Below are 24,431 nucleotides of genomic sequence, written 5' to 3' on the forward strand. Positions count from 1 at the left end.
GAGTAACCATCGCCCACCACTCCCCTCCCCAAACTGCTAAAACCTTCCAGGTCTCTCTTGAAAATCAGTCACGAGACTGAGGCTTTCTTGGGTTAAGCAAGCAATACAAACGTTTTTTTCTTTACTCATTGGTTCTTTCGGTATGTAGAAATAAAATTAAAATAAATCACGAATAAAATATAATTAGAACAAATCACGTTTCGAACGCAACACAAGCGCTCATCATCATGCGTTCGAAACGTCGTTATTTATTCTAATTATATTTATTTGTGATTTATTTAAAAAATTATTTTATTTCGACATACGTGACTACCGAAAGAACCAATGGGTATAGTAATTCCTGCAGTCACGAAAGCTTCAATTCTAGATTTGTTTTCTTTTCAAGGCCACGGTGGTTTGAACAACAAACAATGTGGGGTGTTTTTTCGTGCTCACGCGCCACTGCCGAGGGCAACAGCAGCAGCGAGAATCACCAAATTCATCCGTCTCTCGGCGTATATTCAACCCTACGGCTGCGTCTCATGGCAAAATGTTCACAAGCGAAAATACCGAAGTCTGAGGTCTGCTGCTGGCGAGAGAGCTTCAGGAGAGAGTTCGTGTAGGTTGGCTGTTCCTCCTCAATTGAAAGAGCGCAAGACTATAGTGGGGTTTTGAGTTGTACGCCTTTTGGCGTCATCTGGTCCAACACCAATGGAGACTAGGCTCTAAGGAAAGCTGTCTCGGGTGTGGGCCAATCAACTTCAAGGACAGTGCATATCATTACCATTATCAGAGTTGTTTCTTTTTGTTTGCATTTTGACTGCTTGTGTTGCGGTTATTGCAAACATGATGCCTTGTATAAAGGTGTCAGTTTTGTACCAGTTGAAAGGGTAAAAACCGACTACTACAGTGGGGTATTTACTAACTATACTGGTCCATACTTTCGTTTGCCGGCCACAGTCGCATTACTGTGGCTTGTGCCTTTAATGTTGACGTTATAAGGTCGAACTCGTTCCACACAAAGTGCCTGCCGCAAATTCACCACGACACCCTCGCTGATCTCGTCAAAGAGCATAAACGATCACGCGAACTCCGCTCGTCATCCTCGCAGTCGCGGCTTTTGGGCTGGCCGTCGAACAAAAGACGGTGGTCACCGCATCTGCGTTCCAGACGGACGGAACAGTGGCTTCCGATGTTAGGATGATCTGTGGCAAAGAATTCCGATGTTAGAAAGCCACTGGCAGCTGTGCACTTTTCAATCACCTCGATTGAAAACTCATCCCGTTAAAACTGCTTTTTGTCATGAGACTACATTTGCCAGTAGCAAAATATAATAGGGTTTTTTACCCTTTTATCTGGCACAAATCCGACACCTTTTTACAAGGGATCATGTTTGTCTCTGGTGTGGACCAATCAATTTCAAGGACAATGCATTCATTATCAGTGCTGTTTTTTGTTTGCATTTGACCGCAGGTATTGTGGTTAATGCAAACATGATCCCTTGTAAAAATGTCAGTTTTGTGCCAAATAAAAGGGTAAAAAAACCTATTATAACTGCTTTTGTGTTTAGTTTGTCCTTCCCCCGCGCCTCCGATGAGCACGGCTGGATACGTACGGTGCGAAAGAAGTTATACATACAATGTTCCACGTGTGAAGGAGAGACGTGCATTATGATCCGTGGCAAAGGATTCTCAAGCAGTGCCCTCTACCGGTGTCTGGTGGCTACTGGACATTCCACGTTACCGCTTCCCTCTCAGGCGAGAATTTCTGCCGTAACCTCCACCCTTCCTCCCTCGCATTCCTTTCACGTTACACAGGCGGCTCGCAACTCGATGCCTGCCCCTAATAAACATCCTTGTCAGACAGCTCATCCACAAGGCGGGTCGTCCACACTCGCTGCTGCTGCTGGGAGGACAGAACCCACCCTGTTGAACACCGTGACATCACCCTCCTCGACGCAGTAAATACGCCAAGCGCTAGCGCCATCTATCGGGAGAAGTTAGGTTTACGTTTTCCTGCTCCGATTTGTCCTGAGTTACAATCTTATGCATGAAAATAATTAATCCTTTATATGCGTGGCATCGGGGCGGCTAGAGTCCTCTCGTCCTCTGGCTTGAGATGGCTGCCACCTATGGGTCAGATGATTGTTCTGGCAGCATTAAACAATAGGTAATTAAATATTTTTAAAAAATTCCCTAAAGAGTGTAAAATTTAGGAATTTTTTTTTCACGAAAATGCATTGTCACGCACAACGAGTCTGTGTGCAAAATGTCAGCTCGATTGGATCAGGGGAAGTGGGTTAAAAAACGACCGAAAGATGTGCACGGTCCTAAGCAAGCAAGCAAACTTAATATAAAGAATTTAAAAATTAGAATAGGTTTCCCCCTTTCTGGCAAACACATTCCTGCGGAAAAAGCTGGTAGGGACGTTGGGTTGCTCGGTCAATGGCCAAGGTCAACGGCGGCGTAGTGTATTCCGCAAATATGGCCGACTGTGAGGGCGGGCACAAGCCGGCGTGAGTAGGTTAAACGTTGAGTTTTATAAGGGCACCAAGGGGTGACCAGCCCCTCCCCACCCAGCCCCACCCAGCCCCACCCCTGCCACCCCCCACCCAGCCCCACCCTGCCCCTCCCCACCCAGCCCCACCCCTCCCATTTTTGATTCACGACGGACGGACACAATAATCCCCTGTGGGCTGGTGTAACCAGGAGGTTTCTACCAGTATAAAACATGTGTTAAGATGTTCAAACACCAAATAGAAACCTTTTTCAAGGAATCGTGTCTGCACTAACCACACGTACTTGTGGTGAACATGCAAAACGAAACATGCCCTGATAATGTGTTCATTGTCTTTGCCACTGCTGCCATTCGGGTTACCTCTGGCAATCCTTGCAAGAGTAAGCAGGCATGTGTAGGACGCGCAAAGCAGTAACAAGCTGGCTTCCATGCAACAGTTTGTGCATATATGACACACGTGCCCAAAATGTGGCATTATTAATTTAATGGCAGAGCGTAAGAGGCAGGAATACCCATCAAATTCTGAACTAGTCCCACAATAACATCGGTGGGCATTAACATGTACTAACATTAAGCACAGAAACAGTCTTAATACGAGTTGGACCGTCTGTTAATATAGATTCAGTTTTCCCATGCTGGGCAGCGTTCATATCTGTTCTGACCATCCTAATGCAACAGCTGGCATTACACTTACCTAACGACATAACCGTTGTAAAAAACAGTGGTACTTATTTTTATCAACCCAAAGCGATGAGCGAAATCAACACCCCCCCCCCCAAACCAGGAATTTTAAGTTTCAACGTGCCAATTACTGAGCCACAACATTGTAATGCTTTACAACGACACAAATTTCGATTTAAAGCTTTCGTGACTGCACGGATTCATCTTCTTGGTTCTTTCGGTAAAGTCACGTAGAATGGAAATAATAAAAAATTAACATCATAAAATAATGTATTTTATTTATAAAATAAAACATCATAAAATAATTTATTTTATTATGTTTTTTTTTATTATTTACATTCTATGTGACTTTACCGAAAGAACCAAGAAAACGACAAAAATGTCAAAACATCTGCGGTCCGATGCGTAAAACCGCTCGCATGCACGTTTCCCAGGAATTCCCCAGCAAAATCATTGGAACGGGAAAATCCTCACTAACGCAACCAAGCCATTGGCCAATAAATAAATGCAATGCGCACTCGGGCTGTCGTATATTATTATTTATACATGCACAGAGTGGGAAGAGAGAGACATACTGAACAGAAAGCTGCTTCATGGTTTTCACACGCACGTTTATGCTCGACACTAAACGCCTGCGATTGTAAGGGGCCGTCCATAAATGACGTCACGCGATTTTTGACCCCCCCCCCCTTCTTCACACGTCACAAAAAGTCAGACTCCCCCCCCCCCTCAAATATGACGTCTCAAAGCTCTGCCCCCCCCCCCCCAAAAAAAAAACCCATGCTTCAAATCGCTTTAAACTATTGTCATTGTAGTGCATATTTAATGTGGCGCTGCACTCTGTTGTAAGAGAAAACATTGATTAAAAAGTCTATTTAATTAAGTAGAACGTGTTGTCTATATTTAAAGTTGCGCATTTTGATATGACGTCACATTTTTTAAACCCCCCCCCCCCTTCGTCACACATCGTCACAAATGTCTGACCCCCCGCACCCCCCGCACCCCCCCCCCCCCCGAGGTGCGTGACGTCATTTATGGACGACCCCTAAGGCCCTAAAAGAGTTCGAGGCAATTCACACGGCACACCAGGCAGAACTGGGCATGCCCCGTGCTTGGCCCTACACGTGCCCGCTTACTGAAACAAGAGTGCGGAGTGGGTACAGAGGGTCCCTTATATACGTCGGGGTTTGGGACCGGAAAGTTGCGACTTATAACGAAACTTCCCCCCCCCCCCATAGGAATGCATGTTAATGGTGGGGGGGGGGGGGGTAGGGGCCTTAACAGCGTAAACATTGGCAATGCGACACAAAGTGGGGCAATTTCTCCCATAAGAAACAATGGATTGGGACCGGAGCTTATGGAAATATTGCGTTTCATACCGAGCATCCAAAATACGTACTTTACATGTATAGAAACAAAGGTACCGTACATGTACTGTACAGTACCTCTACTATACAACACATATTGTACACATTTATAACCAATTCTGAGTTCAAGAGCCGTGAAACAGTAAACAGCATTTATACTTTTCAAACACTAAATTGAAAACCATTTTTAGGAGCGTTTTGAAGCAGCCCTGTGTAACACTTTAAAAAGTTTCCCTTTTATAATACAAAACGTATTCGTGACATTTTTAAAGCAATGACTCAAAACATAAAACGGCTTGTGTTTAAAAAAGAAAGCACAGAGTCTTAAACGGCATGTTTAAAGAGACGTTAATAATATTCATGATCTTGACCTCGAAGAGTGGACGAGTTGAAGGGTTGCGACGATATTTTGCGATAAACATCCGCGCCGATTACAATGAGCACTCGTAGCTAGGCACGCGACAGAACGCGGTGGGACTGAGATGGCGGAGCATGCGCGCGTTGTGCAGTACATCTACGACCCCCCCCCCCCCCCAGACACACACAAAGCCAAGTTCAGCTTCGCCGAGTCGAAAATTATCATCGAAAACAATAATCGTCACTGGTGCTGTCGGTGAGCGGGAATCGATGTCGGATCACCGGGGCTCATCGCGCAGCGTAAGCACGGATCGCCACGCACCCCCCACGCACAATGTTTTGGACTCGGCTCAAACGGAGTCAAAAACGACGTACAAGCGGGGAAACGTTGCGTTCCTCAAAAAGCCAGCGATGTGAGTGCGAGACAACGTATATCGAGACGGCGCATATCGGGGACTCCCTGTACGATAGTACCCAGAGAAAGTTGGTCTCTTATTCATGACAATGTATTGTTGAATCTATATTCCTATCTTTAACCAAGGGGTGCCCCCAAAAACACATTTCAATGGAGACCGGGTGGAAGAGTTACAAAGAGACGGTTAATCATCGTTTTTAGTTGAAGGCAATGTTATAATAAGGGGGGAGAGGAGGGGGGGGTTATACTGGCAACGTGGCCTGGCTTTTGAAATGATTTCAAAATGTGTTTTAAGTCTGTTCCTTACAGCTTTGTTTCACATGATAACACTTGGGACAGCAGGGGGAACTGGACCATTGACCCAGTAGTAACTCGGTGGTAAGATGCTATCCAGCACCAGTTTACTCAATAAGCCTAATCAAGCAAAAGGCCAAAGTCTCTCCGCTGAAGCAATGGTCGGTGGTCATCTCTGTTCACAGATGTTAGCCAGTGGTGACATATCCACATTCACAGGACAATGCACATTGACTTCTTGCAACGTGGTACTAATTGAACAATTACGGAGAAAATGTAGCTGTTACCGGTGAGTAATAATAATGAGCGCGTTACACGCTTGTAATACATGACAATTTGATTAGTCGTGTTGGGTGGTGGAGGGTTTCATGACAAAAAACTTGGCAACATCATTACTTGGGCAAACCCAAACATTAATTATTAATAATATCAGCTGAGAAAACCTACATGTTAAGAGAACGTAATAACCGTTTTTAATGGGCAAACCAGGACGTATCGTTGGACATCTCTTTCCTTACACACATTATTAATTTTGGGTTGCCCCTTCCTCCAACCCACTTAGAGATGGTCTAGAGCTGTGGTGAATGAGGGGTCATAGATTCCCTCGGTGGGGGAGGAGCAGCCAGGGTCCGTACGGGGTGCTGAGGGGGGTGGGAGGGGGCGGTTTGCCTCTCCGACTGCTGCGTTTCCACGCCGATGCCCGCCCCGGCGACACGCCTGCACCGCCCCGGGGCCTAGGAGCCGGCCTCCGACTCCTGGCCCAGCGCCTCCAGCAAGAGCCCCATGGGTGTGCGCTTCAGGCCGATGTTCTCCATCTTGTTGCTGAGCTTGTTCTTGAGGTTGCGCAGACGCAGCGACGCGTGGATCAGCACCACTGGGGGGGGGGGGGGGGGGGGGGGGGGGGAAGGGTACACACGGAGCAGCACGGGGCGAGTAGTAGGTGCGCGCACTCACAGATTCATTCCCCCAATGCAGCCCTAAACAGATTGTAGGGACTAGTACTGTTATCACATATGCACATGGATAATATAACAAGACATCGCACATATAGCCTAAGACAGAATGCAGGGCCAAGCGCTGTTAGTATTAAGGTCAGCAAGGTGCACGAACGAGGGGGGGGGGGGGGGGGACAGGTGGCCAACACCACACCCAGATGCCTTGGTCTCCCTAACGGACCAGGTACTTATTTAAGGCTGGGTCAACCTAGGGAGAGCCCAGAGCCTGTTCCCATATCACTTAATGATGTTAGCTGGGAATCAAACTCAGGTCTCCAACCACTTTGCACTTTGCCACGAGTACAAATATTCCCCGTATAGCGTCAACAGACTGTTGGGTCAAGAGCTGTTCGCGAGCACCTACAAAGGCCAACACTGCACATGAGGGGGTGGGTGGCCAGTACCACATCGCACCAGGTAATGATTTCAGGTGAGTAAGCCGAGGGGAGGCCGAGTATTGGTTCAGATAATTATCACTGGTGTTGGTGGCCGTGAGTGGGGATCGAACTTGGGTCGGTGGGTTTGCAGCGCGCTAACCACAAACAGTCTTCAAGGCATGGCAGTTTCACTTGTTGAACCGCTCAGACACAAATGTAAACAAAAGCATAAATAGTAGTAGCTCTTCCTCAAATTTCACTCCTGAAACACTTCAGCTAGGTTGGTGGATAAGTGCTGTAGGTTGGTTTGCTGGTAGACAGCAGGATAACAAAGTGAGTAAGTAGGTAAATTAGTGAAGAAATAGGTTATGGGGAGGAATTCTAAAGCACAGTAGTGCTAGGAAAAAGCAGAGAAAAGTGCTGTGACCTGCAGTGTGGTGAGTGTGTGGGTTCGTGAGCCAGTGAGTGTTTGAGCGAGCGAGTGGGTTTTTGTGATCTGCAGTGCGGTGGTCGAATACAGTGTGGGTGAGACGAAACAGCCAGTCTGGTAGACCTCATCATGGGTGAAGGAATCAATTAATGAAATTCATGAGAGTAGGAGAGTGACTGACCGAGTGAGTCGGCGAGCGCTGGTTTATCAATAAACCCGACTGCTTTACGGGGATCGATTAGTGCCGTTCTTTCGCTATGCGAGTTATGGTGCTCACAGAGTAGCGGGAAGGTGATGCCGAAGACAAAGACCAGGATTCCTCCGAGCAGGTGCAGCATCATGCCGCTGGCCACGAGCACCGCACACACCGCCAAGCCCGGTCGGTTGCGCTTGAAGCGGCGCACGGTGGTGCGGTTCTCCGAGGCCAGGACAAAGGCCAGGAAGACGATGGCCACCACCGCCCCACCGATCATCATCTCTAGGGGACGTATGTACCTGCGTGCCCGGCAGGAAAAACAAAACACAGAGCTGGTATCTTCTTGGTTCTTTCGGTAAAGTCACGTAGAAGGGAAGTAATGAAATAATAAAAATAAAACATAATAAAATAATTATCACGACGTTTCAGCCACAACGCAAGCAGCCGTCCTCAGGTGAAGACCAGGTCTGTTGGGGAGACAGCGTCTGAATGAAACACCACCACGCTTGGAGCGTATATTTAAGCTGGGTTGGAAGGGGGGAAGGCCGCCTTGACAAAATAATTCGCACATCAAGAGGAATTTAGCATATTTATGGGAAATGCAGGAATGTGATTAGTACTACTTGTGAAATGCGTAGGAGGTGGGCGGGGGGTTTTCAAAGTCATATTATGCCCGTGCATTATGTAGGATTAGCAGCCTCAAAGGGAGGGGATAGGGGTAGCATTAATAAAAAAAAAGAGCTGGTATTGTATTTATTCATTATTCATCCAAAGCAGAGGGCTGATTGAACTGTAATCGTCCAGAGGCGATTGTCAGTGTTCTTTGTATTTAAAAGATGGTAAAGGTGCAACCCTGCAATTGCTCACACCACTGCTGGTGAAAGGGCTTTTACTTTGAGGTCCTCAAGAGGGGGGATGCCGCTCATCTCTGCTGGTGGCGGCCGAGACAGAAGTGAAAATTACATAATTCTGTAGGCGGCGGATGGGGCAATGTTTCTGGAAAGAATAAATGTCGAATCTTGATTTGAAGCTTTCGTGACTGCAGGAATCCATACTCTTTGGTTTTTTCGGTAAAGTCACGTGGGTAGAAAATAAAATAAAAATAAATCTCGACGTTTCGGGCGCAACACAAGCGTCCAGCTCTGTGTTTTCCCACCTGATGACGGACGCTTGTGTTGCGCCAGAAACGTCGCGATATATTTTTATTTATTTATACCTACGTGACTTTACCGAAAGAACCAAAGAGTAATAAACGTTGACTTTCTACAAAAAACTACTCGTTTTATTGTCTCAAGATGAATGAAAGGTTGAGTTGATCCTCCGACCAGCAGTTGAACTCGTGACTTCTCCGATTGCGAGTGAAACGCTATTACCACAGCACCACCTGTCCGGATGATTAAAAAAAACGAGCTATGATTAACACTCTGGCTTAACTGAGAGTATTCTGCCCGCCTGACAACTGTTCGTCTAAATTGTTCAATTCTACAAGGATTTGGATGAGAGCAGCTGTTAATGGCCAGTGCTAAAAATACACAGACTGGTAAATGTCCACTCAATACAGAGAACCAAATAAAGCCTTAAAAAGATTATGCATAGCCTCCTTACACATTACAATACTTTTTGTCGGCACATACAAATTATGGTCAATGTTTAAGGAATGTATTTACATTGAATACTTTTAGGGTATGTATCGCAAGCATTAGAATAAAAAACAAGGTTAAGAGTGAATAATTGTTTTAAAAAATTCACCTCATAGTTTACATCCTCCCTAATGGACACAATTCCAAAAGATCGATAATTCAATTACCGGAGCTCCTCTGTAATATCTGCACTGACAAACTACACCACGCTTGTTGCAAAGGAACATGTGACAACATCTGTGTCAGTAGGCGATATCATATATAGTATCCGAAATCCCATATTTCCACATCATTCTCGACTAAATTGCTAAACGCATACAGTATCTATATATAGACAGTATCTACATCTACATAGCCAATAAATGAAATCTATATTTTAGATAAAGCAAAACAATAATTGAGAATAGGTTTTCCCCCTTTTTTCTGGCAACAAAACAGGTGCTAAGATGTTAAAACGCCAAACTGAAACATTTTACAAGGAATGTCTGCATCAACCACAATACTTGTGTTCAGAGTGCAAACAAAAAACACTGATAATATATGCATTGTCTTTGAAACTGATTGGTCCACGCCAGAGACAGCTTTCTTTTGAGCCTCGTCTCAAATTGTGTTAGACCAGAGGACGCCAAAAGGCGCCTTTTGGCGTACTCTGGTGAAGGTGTATTGCCTGATTATTTACTTGTTCCAAAAGAATGTCGCTCTTGCAAAAAAGAAAATCGATCTCCATGTGCGCTCATCCGATTAAATAAAGGTCGGTGAATTCAATTTGGAGTGACAGCATCTCATTTAACTCATGCCGCTTCAACATGCAATACATCGTTGAGATTAAGTGCTTGCAGAACCGCAATATGTCAGAGTTACTGCACAACTTGTCTCCGATTACCTCTCAAACTGTAAAATAGCGGCAATTAAAAATAAAAGGGTCACTGTTTCCTATTGTTCTTACATTTAGGGGAAGATCTTTATAAAACAAATATGCAGAATGCTGTGTCTGGTGAGACTTTAGACAACCTGACTCGGAGACAGACCAGTCTCTGAAGAAATAGAAACAGACTTAACAATGAAATTGCTCTACATTGGGATATTTTATTATACAAATAAACGGATGGATCGATATCTCATGGGATTATGACGCAAGAGGGCTGATTTACAGTACTTCCCATTGTTACTGGGGTCTCTTAAAAACCAAGACTGGCAGCTACTATCGGATTTTGGGGCCCTCTTAAGGCAATGGTCTCAACTCTGCGAGACATTCTTAAAAGTCGTGATTATTCAACGCATTGTTCAACGCACACTCGCGTGTAAAATTCCGTGTCACACTCGAGAAAACAAGCCGACGTGAATGCAGCTTTAGATACTTTTCAGTGTGTAGGCACTCAACAAATAACAATGTATAAATTTGAGGGTGAATGGCTATTGGCGTTATTGCAAATCTGACCGCGTCAACCACAGCCACACCCATCGATTCACTCAAACCGCAGCCGTTAGTAAACCCACGCAAGTTCACCGTACGATACTTTACCACGAGCAAAATAACAATAAAAACATTGACAAATCAAACGCCCGTAATTACTTAACAATCATCGTTAAACAACACCGACTCGGGTGGCGGGTCGTGGCCCGCCTCATCCCCGGCGCAACCCGCCTCATCTCCGGCGCAACCCCTCCAGGCAAGACCGAGGCTGCGCCACCCCGTAAAAGTAGGCCTAGGCCGCGCCGGACTCACCCGACCAGCAGCATGACGGCCACGATGGAGGCGGCGTAGTTGCTCTGGTAGTACAGCAGGTTGTTGATGATCCTGTTGTTCCACCTCGCCGGGTCGTTCATGTCCGGCGCCCCGAATCGCGCTACGCCGAGGACGAAATCGTCCGCTGCTCGGAACGGCGGGAAGCGCACGTCCGCCATGATGGGTGAGGAGGAGGTTGTGGTCACGTGAGCTCGCGGTTCTTGCGTTTCAATACAAACAAAAGACAAAGATGCCCTCCCCCACCGGTGTAGCCTTACACAGAGTGTCGGGGCAAGTGCTGTTCGCGAGCAGTAGCTATGAAGGCCGGGATTTGTGTGGCATGTGACGCGGGGGGTTGGGGGGGGCGTCCATAAATGACGTCACGCTATTTTGGACAATTTTTGACCCCCCCCTCCCTTGACCCCCCCCCTCGTCACACGGCGTCACAAAAAGTCAGACCCCCCCCCTCAAATATGACGTCACAAAGCTCTGCCCCCCCCCCAAAAACCATATTTGCATTTTGAAAAAAAAACATGCTTCAAATCGCTTGAAACTATTGTCATTGTAGTGCGTATTTAATGTGGCGCTGCACTCTGATGTCGTAGGAGTGTTGTTATAACAATTAGTGTTGTTATAACAATTCCATATTTATTTAAAGTTGCGCATTTTGATGTGACGTCACATTTCTCCCCCCCCCCCTTCCTCACACATCGTCACAAATGTCTGACCCCCCTCCCCCCCAGGTGCGTGACGTCATTTATGGACGTCATTTATGGACGGCCCCTTGGGTGTGCCAGCACCACGCCCGGCCGCCTTTGTCTCCCCCGGTGGCGATGTTTACACGCCGCGCCAGGTGCTCGTTTGAGGCTGCATCGACCGAGGAGTGGAGGCTCAGGACCGGTGCAGATGCTCGTCACTGGTGGTGTTGGTGGCCGTGAGCGGGAATCGAACTCGGGTCGCCGGGTTCGTAGCGTAGCGTAGCGCTAACCGCTGCGCCACCACTCCCCGCACACACAAAAAACTCCACCATTGTGCCAACAAAAACATCAGCGGTGCCTGAAGTACTTGCATCATTCGTACTCTTTTGTCTTAGGTTAACACCCAAAATAAAACACATTCCTGCGGAGGGAGCTGGTAGGAACGTTGGATTGCTCGGTCAATGGCCAGGGTCAACGGCGGCGTGGTGTATTCCGCAAATATGCCCGACTGTGAGGGCGGGCACAAGCCGGCGTGAGTAGGTTAAACGTTGAGTTTTATAAGGGCACCACGGGGTGACCAGCCCCTCCCCTCCCAGCCCCACCCCACCCAGCCCCACCCAGCCCCTCCCCACCCTCCCCACCCAGCCTCTCCCCACCCTCCCCTCTCCACCCAGCCCCACCCCTCCCATTATTGGATGCACCACGGACGGACACAATAATCCCCTGTGGGCTGGTGTAACCAGGAGGTTCCTACCAGTAACAGATCATTCGCAGGAGTGATCACGTGTGAAGCTGCAGCATCATGTATGTATATGTGAACATTGCATTGTTCAACAGACGCACCAAGACTTTGTAAATAAATTTCAAATAGTTTTACAACTGTGATTCCATCTCTCTGTGTTATGTTACATGTATATCCGCATTTGTGGTGTTATGTGTGTTTGTGCAAGTGTGTATCTTATCTTTATTAGATTTACATAGTGCCTTTAAAAAGGCACTTTACAGCAATTATAAAATTGTACGTAGCATAACAATAATTTTAATTAATAAATAAATTGGGTTATTATACATGCTGTAGTTTTGATGCAGCAAAGCAAGATTTATTGATAAAGAGGGGTTGGGATAGGCCTGCTCATAGGTGGTGACAGAAAGCTGTGGGGTTCAAAGGTCGTCAGCCAACATTGCATTGGAAAGACAAAGGGGGCGGCGAGGGACTGGAGCCACGTGGGAAGAGGGGGCCATGGCGATGGAGTCCCCCGCACCACCGACAATGTCCATGCAGTGCAGCGGCCGGGCCCACGACAAGAACCCGCAGCCTCGGTCCGGCTCGTTTGCCACGAACGCGAAGCTTCCCTCCGTGCCTGGCATGCTGACATGGTGAGGACTCCCCCGGCAGGAGCTCGACCTCCCGTCCTTGGGACCGCACAAAGCACCGATGTCCAGCCACGTGGCCCGGAAAAGGAGCCACCAGACGCTTGTAACGGAGCGGCCCACCGGTTTCGCCGGATGGCGCGGAAGTCGCACGGTGCCAGCGATGCCCGGTGGGCCACCAAGTAGAAACGCCCAGTGGGCGCGGGACAAGCAGGAGAGGTGGTCGGAGACCGGCGCTAACAGCACTTGCCCAAACAGTCTGTTAAAGCTATACAGGGGATCTTTGTGTTATGCGTCTGTATGTGGGTTGAGGTATGAGAATATGTTTTCCCCTTTTCACTGGCAACAAAACAGGTGTTAGGATGTTAGAACACCAAACTGAAACGTTTAACAAGGAATCGCGTCTGAAACCTTGCCCCAACAATCTGTTTTGGCTAAACGAGGGATCATTAACTTTGTGAAGGGTTGAATAAGGGAGCAGGGAGGGGTTGTCGGGGAAGGGGGTTGCTGTTCACGACTATTTACGCTTCTTTCTAAATCTAAATTTTGGCATTTTTTTCTTGAAAGTCGCCTTGAATTTGCTGTGCAGTTTCTTTGCTTGCGCTCTCTTATTTCCCAGGAATTTCTTGAACTTTTCTTTCTTTTTGCCTGCAAGGAGACAGATCACGTTTAAATTAGCAGTGAGCAGGGGAGAGTGGCCTCTTCACCGAGGGCCACACAGAGTCGGAGCAGAACCACGATGCCACCCGGCATTTCGCAGTGAGCCTACGCCGGAACACATCCTTGACAGTGCCATGCATTGGCCCCTTGGAACTGAGCAGCTAATGTGGCAGGAAAAATACAAGAATTTGAAGCCACGACCAACTTCGTGGTTTCAAGTGTACATTGCGTGATATCCTAACCTGTATCACACCCTGTGTTATATAGCATGTTCCCAGGGGAGATGGCACAGACAGGACTGGTACTTATGAAGCCACTTCAGTGGGTGTCTTTATCCACAACAGGCAAAAATCTACACCATGGGAACCTCCTCTTCTTGGTTCTTTCGGTAAAGTCACGTAGAAGGGAAGTAATAAAATAATAAAAATAAAACATAATATTATTTTATTACTTCCCTTCTACGTGACTTTACCGAAAGAACCAAGAAGATGAATCCCTGCAGTCACGAAAGCTTTAAATCATGGGAACCTCATTTGCCAGTAAAAATATGATAATTGGTTTTTTACCCTTCTATCTGGCAACAAAACTGACACCTTTTTACAAGGAGTCATGTTTGCATAGACCACAATACCTGCAGTCATAATGCAAACAAAAAACATAACTCTGATAATGTGCACTGCCCTTGAAGTTGATTGGTCCACACCCGAGACAGCTTTCCTTAGAGCCTAGTCTCACATGGGTTGTCGTCATCTGGTCCATAGAACAGAGATCCAGGTGCCATCGATTGTCTGAGATGTAGCTATGTTGAACTTCTTTGTACCATACATAGCCAACCGTGCTAATCGGAGGTGTGAGATGACTGGTAGATGCACATACACACTTCTCTCACCTGACTTCACGTTCTTCTCCTTATGGTGCGTCTTGTTGTCGTCATCACCACCGCCATCTGTGCCGCCGCTGGACCCTGGCTCAGGCTTCAGGCTTTGCATCAAGGTAGTGAGCGTCTCCATGAACCACCCGCCTGGTGCAACGTGTTCTTCTCCTCCTCCTTCTCCTCCTTCTTCTCCTTCTTCATCCACGGGCCTTGGCTGCGGCATTACGTATTGGTAAATTGCCCTGAGGGCTCGTGAGATGTCGCTCCCGAGTGACGGTGGCGCGTCTTCTTCGTCACCGTTCATGACATTGGCCTCGCCACCGTCATCTGCAGGCTGTGCTGGAGGAAGGCTACCACAGAAAGTGCAGAAGAGAAGCAGGAGAAAATTTCGATTTAAAGCTTTCGTGACTGCAGGGATTCATCTTCTGGGTTCTTTCGGTAAAGTCACGTAGAAGGAAAATAATAAAATAATACAAATAAAACATAATAGAATAATTCTCACGACGTTTCGGCCACAATGCAAGTAGCCGTCCTCAGGTGAAGAAACAGGTCTGTCGAGAAGACAGCATTCAGACGCTGTCTTTCCGACAGACCTGTTTCTTCACCTGAGGACGGATACTTGCGTTGTGGCCGAAACATCGTGAGAATGATTTCATTATGTTTTATTTTTATTATTTTATTATTTTCCTTCTACGTGACTTTACCGAAAGAACCAAGAAGATGTGAAAGGTTGCCCTGCTAGGATGCAGTGCACGTGGATTGTGCAGTGTTCATCATGGGCTCCTAGACTCCTGCACCGTGCTCTTATCTTCCTACATCAGGGGTTGGCGTTCGAAATAACAAGAACCATTTTTTTTATTCGGATTAAAAAAAACTTTTCAATATTTCAACAGCCGTAATGCACTGCGGTGAATACGAGATAATTTTAAATGAAAAAAAAACGTCACGAAGCAACCCTTGAAGAGCCGCATGCTACTCTGGAGTCACAGGTTGCAGACCCCCGTCCTAGCTCCTACTACACACACACCTAGACATTGTCTCACAAAGCTTCGCGTGCATTTGAAGCTTATTTAATAATTTATTCATTACTGCTTGGTGGTGGCTGCTTGGTGTCGAGATATGTTCGTGTGAACTAGCACTGCTGAGATTTTTTTACCGCACGTAAAAAAACTGAGCTGAGAAGTGCATTGATTTCGGTTAAATCCGAGCTGTGAGAGTCACGTGGTGGACGTTACTCTGTCAAAGCGGATGGGGAATTTTTGTCCCATGGTATACATATGAGGTCACTTGAAGCGAGTTCCGTAGTCGTGTGATATGTTTCCATGGACCATTGTCTAAGATTTGTGATGCTGCCTTGCAAGAATGTGATTTTGGATGCGTTATTCATTTCAAAACGTGACACTGATTTTACAGAAGTTCAACGTACCATCAAATAAAACGCGTGCTAAACTACCAAGGACACGCTGATTAGTTGTGTAGCTACAAGAGCTGTTTGTGTTTCGTTTTTCTTCAAGTTACTTTAACATGAAGGGCTTACCCTCGACTCCAAACATTCTACAATTATGTTTGACATGGAAGGGAGTCGGTTTACATGGAAACAATGGCAAAGAGCGGTCGATTTTAAGAAACATGTGCTCCCTGTAGCAATTTTACCCTCATCATCATCACACTCACCTCATGTAACGCCAGTATAGAAGCCTTGCACCAGCACACAGGGCGATCAGCCCAATGGAACTCAGGACGGACAACATCACAATCTTGTAGACTGCGTCCACACACAAGGGAGAGCAAACGTATTCAATAAGTTATCTCCAGCAAATTATCAACAAGGGTGACTCACATTCCTAATTAGTAAGGGTTATGGACAGTAATAAAACTGCTCAACCTCAGTTATTAATGCTTTAATATTTGCATTCCTTTCGTGTTGTTCGCCTTTTGGCATTCTCCGGTCTAACACTCGTGAGACAAGGCCATACAGGAGGCCATCTCTGGTGTAGGCCAATTAGTTTCAAGAATAACACATTCATACTTTTCGATTTAAAGCTTTCGTGACTGCAGGGATTCATCTTCTTGGTTCTTTCGGTAAAGTCACGTAGAATGGAAATAAAATAATAAAATAAAACATAATAAAATAATTCTCACGACGTTTCGGCCACAACGTTGTCTCCCCGACAGACCCGTTCTTCACCTGAGGACGGCTGCTTGCGTTGTGGCCGAAACGTCGTGAGAATAATTCTATTATGTTTTATTTTATTATTTTATTATTTCCATTCTACGTGACTTTACCGAATTGAACCAAGAAGACATTCATACTCTTTGGTTGTTTCGGTAAAGTCACGTAGTTAGAAACAAAATAAAACAAATCACGACGTTTCGATCGCAACACAAACGGTTGTCATGAGGCAAAGGAGTCAGCCTCTAAAGGCATATCTGCCGGATACTCATCTATTTCTAGATTTGAAGCTTTCGTGACTGCAAGGATTCATACTCTTAGTTCTTTCGGTAAAGTCACGTAGGTAAAAATATGAAATTAAAATTAATACAAAATAAAACAATAAAATCACGACGTAGACGGAGACTTGTGTTGCCTCCGAAACGTCGTGATTTTATTGTTTTATTTTTATTAATTTTAATTTCATTTTTTACCTACGTGACTTTACCAAAAGAACTAAGAGTACTAATCTATTTATCCGAGTTAACTTCCCCCCGCATCCCCAGCGTTTGGCATTGTTGTTGCATTGGCATTGTTGCTGCATTGGCATTGCTGTTGCATTGGCATTGGTGCTGCATTGGCATTGGTGCTGCATTGGCATTGCTGCTGCATTGGCATTGCTGCTGCATTGGCATTGTTGCTGCATTGGCATTGTTTCTGCATTGGCATTGTTGCTGCATTGGCATTGGTGCTGCATTGGCATTGCTGCTGCATTGGCATTGCTGCTGCATTGGCATTGTTGCTGCATTGGCATTGTTTCTGCATTGGCATTGTTGCTGCATTGGCATTGTTGCTGCATTGGCATTGTTGCTGCATTGGCATTGTTGCTGCATTGGCATTGTTGCTGCATTGGCATTGTTGCTGCATTAGCATTGTTGCTGCATTGGCATTGTTGCTGCATTAGCATTGTTGCTGCATTGGCATTGTTGCTGCATTGGCATTGTTGCTGCATTGGCATTGTTGCTGCATTGGCATTGTTGCTGCATTGGCATTGTTGCTGCATTGGTATTGTTGCTGCATTGGCATTGCTGTTGCATTGGCATTGTTGCTGCATTGGCATTGTTGCTGCATTGGCATTGTTGCTGCATTAGCATTGTTGCTGCATTGGCATTGTTGCTGCATTAGCATTGTTGCTGCATTGGCATTGTTGCTGCATTGGCATTGTTGCTGCATTGGCATTGTTGCTGCATTGGCATTGTTGCTGCATTGGCATTGTTGCTGCATTGGTATTGTTGCTGCATTGGCATTGCTGTTGCATTGGCATTGTTGCTGCATTGGCATTGGTGCTGCATTGGCATTGCTGCTGCATTGGCATTGTTGCTGCATTGGCATTGCTGCTGCATTGGCATTGCTGCTGCATTGGCATTGTTGCTGCATTGGCATTGTTGCTGCATTGGCATTGTTGCTTCATTGGCATTGTTGCTGCATTGGCATTGTTGCTTCATTGGCATTGTTGCTGCATTGGCATTGTTGCTGCATTGGCATTGTTGCTTTCATTGGCATTGTTGCTGCATTGGCATTGTTGCTGCATGGCATTGTTGCTGCATTGGCATTGTTGCTTCATTGGCATTGTTGCTGCATTGGCATTGTTGCTGCATTGGCATTGTTGCTTCATTGGCATTGTTGCTGCATTGGCATTGTTGCTGCATTGGCATTGTTGCTTCATTGGCATTGTTGCTTCATTGGCATTGTTGCTTCATTGGCATTGTTGCTGCATTGGCATTGTTGCTGCATTGGCATTGTTGCTTCATTGGCATTGTTGCTGCATTGGCATTGTTGCTGCATTGGCATTGTTGCTTCATTGGCATTGTTGCTGCATTGGCATTGTTGCTTCATTGGCATTGTTGCTTCATTGGCATTGTTGCTGCATTGGCATTGTTGCTGCATTGGCATTGTTGCTACATTGGCATTGCTGCTGCATTGGCATTGTTGCTTCATTGGCATTGTTGCTTCATTGGCATTGTTGCTGCATTGGCATTGTTGCTGCATTGGCATTGTTGCTTCATTGGCATTGTTGCTGCATTGGCATTGTTGCTGCATTGGCATTGCTGCTGCATTGGCATTGTTGCTACATTGGCATTGCTGCTGCATTGGCACTCGTGCACCGCCCATGCTGTTGGTGCTGCTCACACACTTGGGCTACACCCATCTCCAAAACCTTTATAAACAGTTTGCCTTTAGAGGCTGACTCCTTTGCCTGATGACGACCACTTGTGTTGCGATCGAAACGTCGTAATTTGTTTAATTTAATTTAATTTCTACCTACATGACTTTACCGAAAGAACCAAAGAGTATGGATTCCTGCAGTCACGAAAACTTCAAATCAAGAGAATACATTCATACTGGTAGGAACCCACTGATTTCACCAGCCCACAGGGGATTATTGCGTCCGTCCGTCGTGCAGGAAGGGGCTGGGTGGGGAGGGAGGGGCTGGGTGGGGAGGGGAGGGTGGGGAGGGGCTGGGTAGGGAGGGTGGGGCTGGGTGGGGAGGGGAGGGTGGGGAGGGGCTGGGTGGGGGGGTGGGAGGGATGGGGCTGGGTGGGGAGGGGCTGGTCACCCCGTGGTGCCCTTATAAAACTCAACGTTTAACCTACTCACGCCGGCTTGTGCCCGCCCTCACAGTCAGGCATATTTTCGGAATACACCACGCCGCCGTTGACCCTGCAGGCCATTGACCGAGCAACCCAACGTTCCTACCAGCTCCCTCCGCAGGACAATGTGTTTATCGAAGCATGTTCGTTTGCATGTTTTACCACAAACATGTGCGGTTAATGCAGACTTGATGCCATGCAATGGGTGTGTATTTGGTGTTAGAAAACCTTAACACTTCCTATATTATTGCAGGAAAGGGTGAAGCCTATTCTTTTTGAATCGCTAGCGACAAAGCGATGGTTTACAGTCAGAACGATGTTTAGCATTGCACAGGGCTTGGAGTTAAGGCGAGAGGGATAACAATCATAAGATTGTTACCTGAAGATTTGCGGGCTACGTCGGGTGCTTTAGGGATGGCAGTCGTGCTGGTCGGAGGGGGAGTTGTCGTCGTTTTCGCGCCGCGCATCCGCTGGATCCAGCCGGACATTCCCATCGCCGGCTCCACTCCTGAACGACCGACCAAAAGAACCAACGTGTCACGATGGCAAAATCATCACATACCCATCCCTATGTGTATGACACCAAACCTTTCACTGGCCTTGATTCCACGGAAGCCTCTGCGCTCAAAAGGCTCTCGGAGTACGGCCGAAGAGCCTCGCTGCAGATTTCGGGACCGTTTTTAACCTTGAAATGAGCCAAGCAGGGAAACTGTAGGAGAGCGATTTGAAATGTAGTCCAACAAAGAAGTAATGAAGGCATGGATGAGAGTCTCAGAATACAGTAGAACCGCGGAGATCGAACGCACCAGAACTCGAACAAATCGGTGTTCGAACGATATTTGCGAACATTTTTTTTCCCGGAAACCGAACGAAATTCGGAGGTCGAACGGACCAATCGCGACTTGAAAGAAGCTGTACGGCTGAGACGCGTATGGCCATCGTGCATGATGCTTGCCCAGACTAAGGTATTACCACATCCTCCTCACCACCTTCCACTCAAGCCATGAACTCTCCTTACTACAGGTAAAGTGAAGTTCAATGTTCATTTATTTCATTTATTCCATTTATTTATTGTGTTTCTTGTTTTTTGTATGATTTTATACATGAAATTACTGTAAACTTCGTGTAGAAATGCTTTATAATGATAGATTTCTTGATTTCTCAATCATCATCAGGTGAGAAAACCACAGCAAGAAATTTTCATGATGTGGATTTCACACCTGATGATGATTGCTTGTGTTGCAATCGAAACGTCGTGAGAATTTTATTGTTTTATATTTTGTTTCCCTTCTACGTGACTTTACCGACAGAACCAAGAATATGAATCCCTGCAGTCACGAAAGCTTTAAATCAAAATATTGTATTTGTATATATTTCTAAGTGAATTGTTATTTATCCAATACTCTGCACTCTTATCGTGTTTTTGTATTGTTTGTTGTTGGAACGTTCCGACCTCCCCAAAACTGGAGATCTGTGAAAAACAGCTGTGTAGCTCATTGGATTCATCCAGTATAAATTAATATTCTGATTCTTATAATTTATAGGTTCAGCAGATGCACATGTGACTTGGAAACTTTGTCAAACAGGCTTTTGTTTTACCAATTTGAAGGACCTCAACCTACGTCCGTATTTACCAGCATCAACATTGCTCCTATCGCATCACAACCACTACCACCAACAAAACCCATCATTGAAACAACCACCACGGCACGAACACCATCCCAGTCGCCACAAGCCAACCACGAGGACTACAAGGCAACCAAAGAGCATTGTCATCAACGCCATCTCCTGCATCACGATATCCACCAACAAAGAACAAACAAGCCAACCACGAGGACTACAAGGCAACCAAAGAGCATCGCCATCAACGCCATCTCCTGCATCACGATATCCACCAACAAAGAACAAACAAGCCAACCACGAGGACTACAAGGCAACCAAAGAGCATCGCCATCAACGCCATCTCCTGCATCACGATATCCACCAACAAAGAACAAACAAAGACAAAGACCCCTCAGAAAGCCTTAACAAATTTACACCATTGGAACCTCATTTGCCAGTAAAAATATGATAATTGGTTTTTTACTCTTCTATCTGGCAACAAAAAAAACGTGTCAGTTTTGTTGCCAGATAGAAGGGTAAAAACCAATTACCTTCACAAATTGTTGAGGCAAGTGCTGTAAGCAAGCAACTATGAGGCCCAACACGGTACACGAGGGGTGGGTGGTCAGCACCATGCTCGACCACCTTTGTCTCCCCAGTGGCGATGTTTGCACACCACACACCAGGTCGAGTCCACACGTGAGGTTGAGTCGACTTCGGAGAGGACCACGAACGGTTCGGATAATCATCACCGGTGTTGGCCGTGAGTAGAAATCGAACTCGGGTCGCTGGGTTCATATCGCAGCGCGCTAACCACTGCGCCACTGCTGCCCACATCCACCAACAATGCCACTAAATTTCGATTTAAAGCTTTCGTGACTGCAGGGATTCATCTTCTTGGTTCTTTCGGTAAAGTCACGTAGAAGGGAAATAATAAAATAATATTTTTATTATTTTATTTTTATTATTTTGTTTCCCTTCTACGTGACTTTACCGAAAGAACCAAGAAGATGAATGCCACTAATGTCATCACCAACGCACGTGTAGAGCCCTAGCGGAGCCCAGTGGATCCCTGGTTGAACTCCTATGGATCGTTATTTATCACTCCTGGATCTCTTACCCTCGGGCGCACTGATGCTGTTTTTGGACTTTACGGGCTTTGCAGCCGAAAGCTGGAACCCCGCAAGAAGCAGCAGCAGCAGTTTGAAGAACTTGAACTCCATGGCGAAGCAGTTGTAGTAAGTGGATATCCTGGAGCTAGAACTTAGCGTTGTTTGTCAGGAGCTTTAAACGTGGAGCGTCGACCAGACGTCACGGCCTCGAGGTGTGTGACGTCACTACAGGTCTATGACAACTTATTGACGGTGGGCGGAGCCAGGCGAGTGGGCGGAGCCAGGCGAGTGGGCGGAGCCAAGCGAGTGGGCGGAGCCAGGCGGCAGTTGAGAGCGGGAGGGGGGACTGAAGGAAATCCAGACTTTGGAACAGTTTATAATAATTGTATTTACTCTTTGGTTCTTTCGGTAAAGTCACGTAGAAAATAAGTAAATTAAAGAAAATTAATTTAATATTAATAAAATATTAAATAAATACATTTATGTCATAAAAAATATTGTTTTAATATTAATTAAATATTAAATACATATTATTTTTCTATTTAAAGCGTTCGTGACTGCAATGATTCATGTTCTTGGTTCTTTCGGTAAAGTCACGTAGAAGGTAATTAATACAATAATAAAAATACAATTATTTCCCTTCTACGTGACTTTACCGAAAAAACCAAGAATACATATTATTTAATTTTTAACTAATATTGAATCGTATTATTTAATATGAATTAAATATAAATTAAATATTAAATATATATTATTAAATATGTAATTAATATTAAATACATATTATTATTTTTTTCTCTTTCTACGTGACTTTACCGAAAGAACCAAAGAGTAAGTCCTGCATTAACGAAAACTCCAAATCAAATTGTATTTCCCTCGCCTGTATTTAATTTCACATATAATGTGTCACTTGTCATTTCATCTAATTTATTTTTAATTAATTTAACGCGCATCTCCTTGCTTTGCGTGTGTTGGGCGGAGGGAATTGCTTTGCATTGAGAGCGGCGACCAGTTTGGTAACGGACCCGGGTTGACTGTTGAGACCACGTGACCCGGTTTTGTTAATAATGGAACCCGAGTTGCCAACCATTCCGGATTTTACGGGAATCTTCCGGAATTTTTTTTTATTGATCTTCTGGTGGCGATTGCAAAACAATCCAATATATATTCTTGGTTCTTTCGGTAAAATCACTAGAAGGGAAATAATAAAATAGTACAAATATTAAACAATAAAAATTTGCACGTTTCGACTGCAACACAAGCAATCATCATCAGGTGTGAAATCCACAGCAAGAAATTTTGAAAAATTTCCCTTCTACGTGACTTTACCGAAAGAACCAAGAATATGAATCCCTGCAGTCACGAAAACTTTAAATCAAAATTTAAAATCCAATATATCTTAATTGTGTGAGGTTTTCACGAAATAAATTAATTTGACAAAAATCTTCTGAAGTAGCTTAGGCCAGATTTGGCAACCCGAAGTGGACCGGGTGGCAACACGACCATAAAACAGTGACACGATATGAAGTTATAGACTGTAGTTACCGCACGGCTGTTACTGCACCGTTACAGCAGAACGAGACTGATGGGTGTTGGCGGCGTAAATCAAGTTTCAGTGTCGTAAATCGACCCGTGTTGACGTCATACAAACGTCGTAAATGTGGATCGTTGGAAATCGTACCGTCGTAAACCAGAGACCAGCAGTGCTGTATAATTGTTTTTTATTTAAACGGAATTCATGATAATTAACGTTACACTAGAATACAGTATTTTTTCTTTAACTCCTCTATACCCGGTCGATATCCCTGTACCGGTACTAAGTATTATTCCTACCAGCCCACCCCGCAGGGTCCTGTTATTTAAACGGAATTCATGAAAAGGAACGCTGTAATGTATAGTCCTGTGAAATGTATTAAAAAGTGTGTAAGTATGTGCATGCACGAGTATAAATATGTGCGTGTATGTTGCGTGTAAGTTTGGAGGCGATGGTAGGAGGCTGCAAGGCTCGGCCGCATCGTAAAAATGTGACAACCATAACAAACATGAAAAAAACGTCTACGAAAAATGTAATGAAAAGAACAAAGTCATTTAATCAAAAGATAAACGTATTACAATTATTTAAAAAGGATTAAAATATTACAAGTTCAAAAACACTGTCATTCAGTAGTACAATGTGCCAGCCAAGTCAACCAGGAACGAGTCTGTGCAATCTGTGTTCATGTATTTATTTCTAATGTAGCCTTTGAGAAAAAAAATCATCCATAATGTTGCCCACTCATATTTCAGAGGCTTAGCAGGTTTGATCCTGGCTATTGCCTGGCATGGGTGACCAACCCA

The 24,431-nt window shown here is 45.4% G+C and overlaps 2 protein-coding genes across 2 annotated transcripts; both read right to left on the reverse strand.

Moving 5' to 3' along the window:
• Positions 1-4,183: 4,183 nt before the first annotated feature.
• LOC133355396 (PRA1 family protein 2-like) lies at positions 4,184-11,187 on the reverse strand. Its single transcript, XM_061572669.1, has 3 exons — positions 10,975-11,187; positions 7,690-7,907; positions 4,184-6,484 (listed from the first exon to the last, which is right to left on the reverse strand). The coding sequence occupies exons 1-3, from the start codon at positions 11,151-11,153 to the stop codon at positions 6,345-6,347; spliced, it is 537 nt and encodes a 178-aa protein (XP_061428653.1). The 5' UTR covers positions 11,154-11,187; the 3' UTR covers positions 4,184-6,344.
• Positions 11,188-12,765: 1,578 nt separating this feature from the next.
• LOC133355393 (uncharacterized) lies at positions 12,766-23,330 on the reverse strand. The gene is made up of 5 exons (XM_061572667.1): positions 22,103-23,330; positions 19,760-19,888; positions 16,252-16,342; positions 14,593-14,927; positions 12,766-13,691 (listed from the first exon to the last, which is right to left on the reverse strand). Exons 1-5 carry the CDS (start codon positions 22,203-22,205, stop codon positions 13,561-13,563), a joined length of 789 nt encoding a protein of 262 aa, XP_061428651.1. The 5' UTR covers positions 22,206-23,330; the 3' UTR covers positions 12,766-13,560.
• Positions 23,331-24,431: the final 1,101 nt, after the last annotated feature.

This window comes from Lethenteron reissneri, chromosome 51 (genome assembly GCF_015708825.2).
Source record: "Lethenteron reissneri isolate LAM-NWPU_2019-01 chromosome 51, ASM1570882v1, whole genome shotgun sequence".
In the NCBI taxonomy this organism is placed as follows: Eukaryota; Metazoa; Chordata; class Hyperoartia; order Petromyzontiformes; family Petromyzontidae; genus Lethenteron; species Lethenteron reissneri.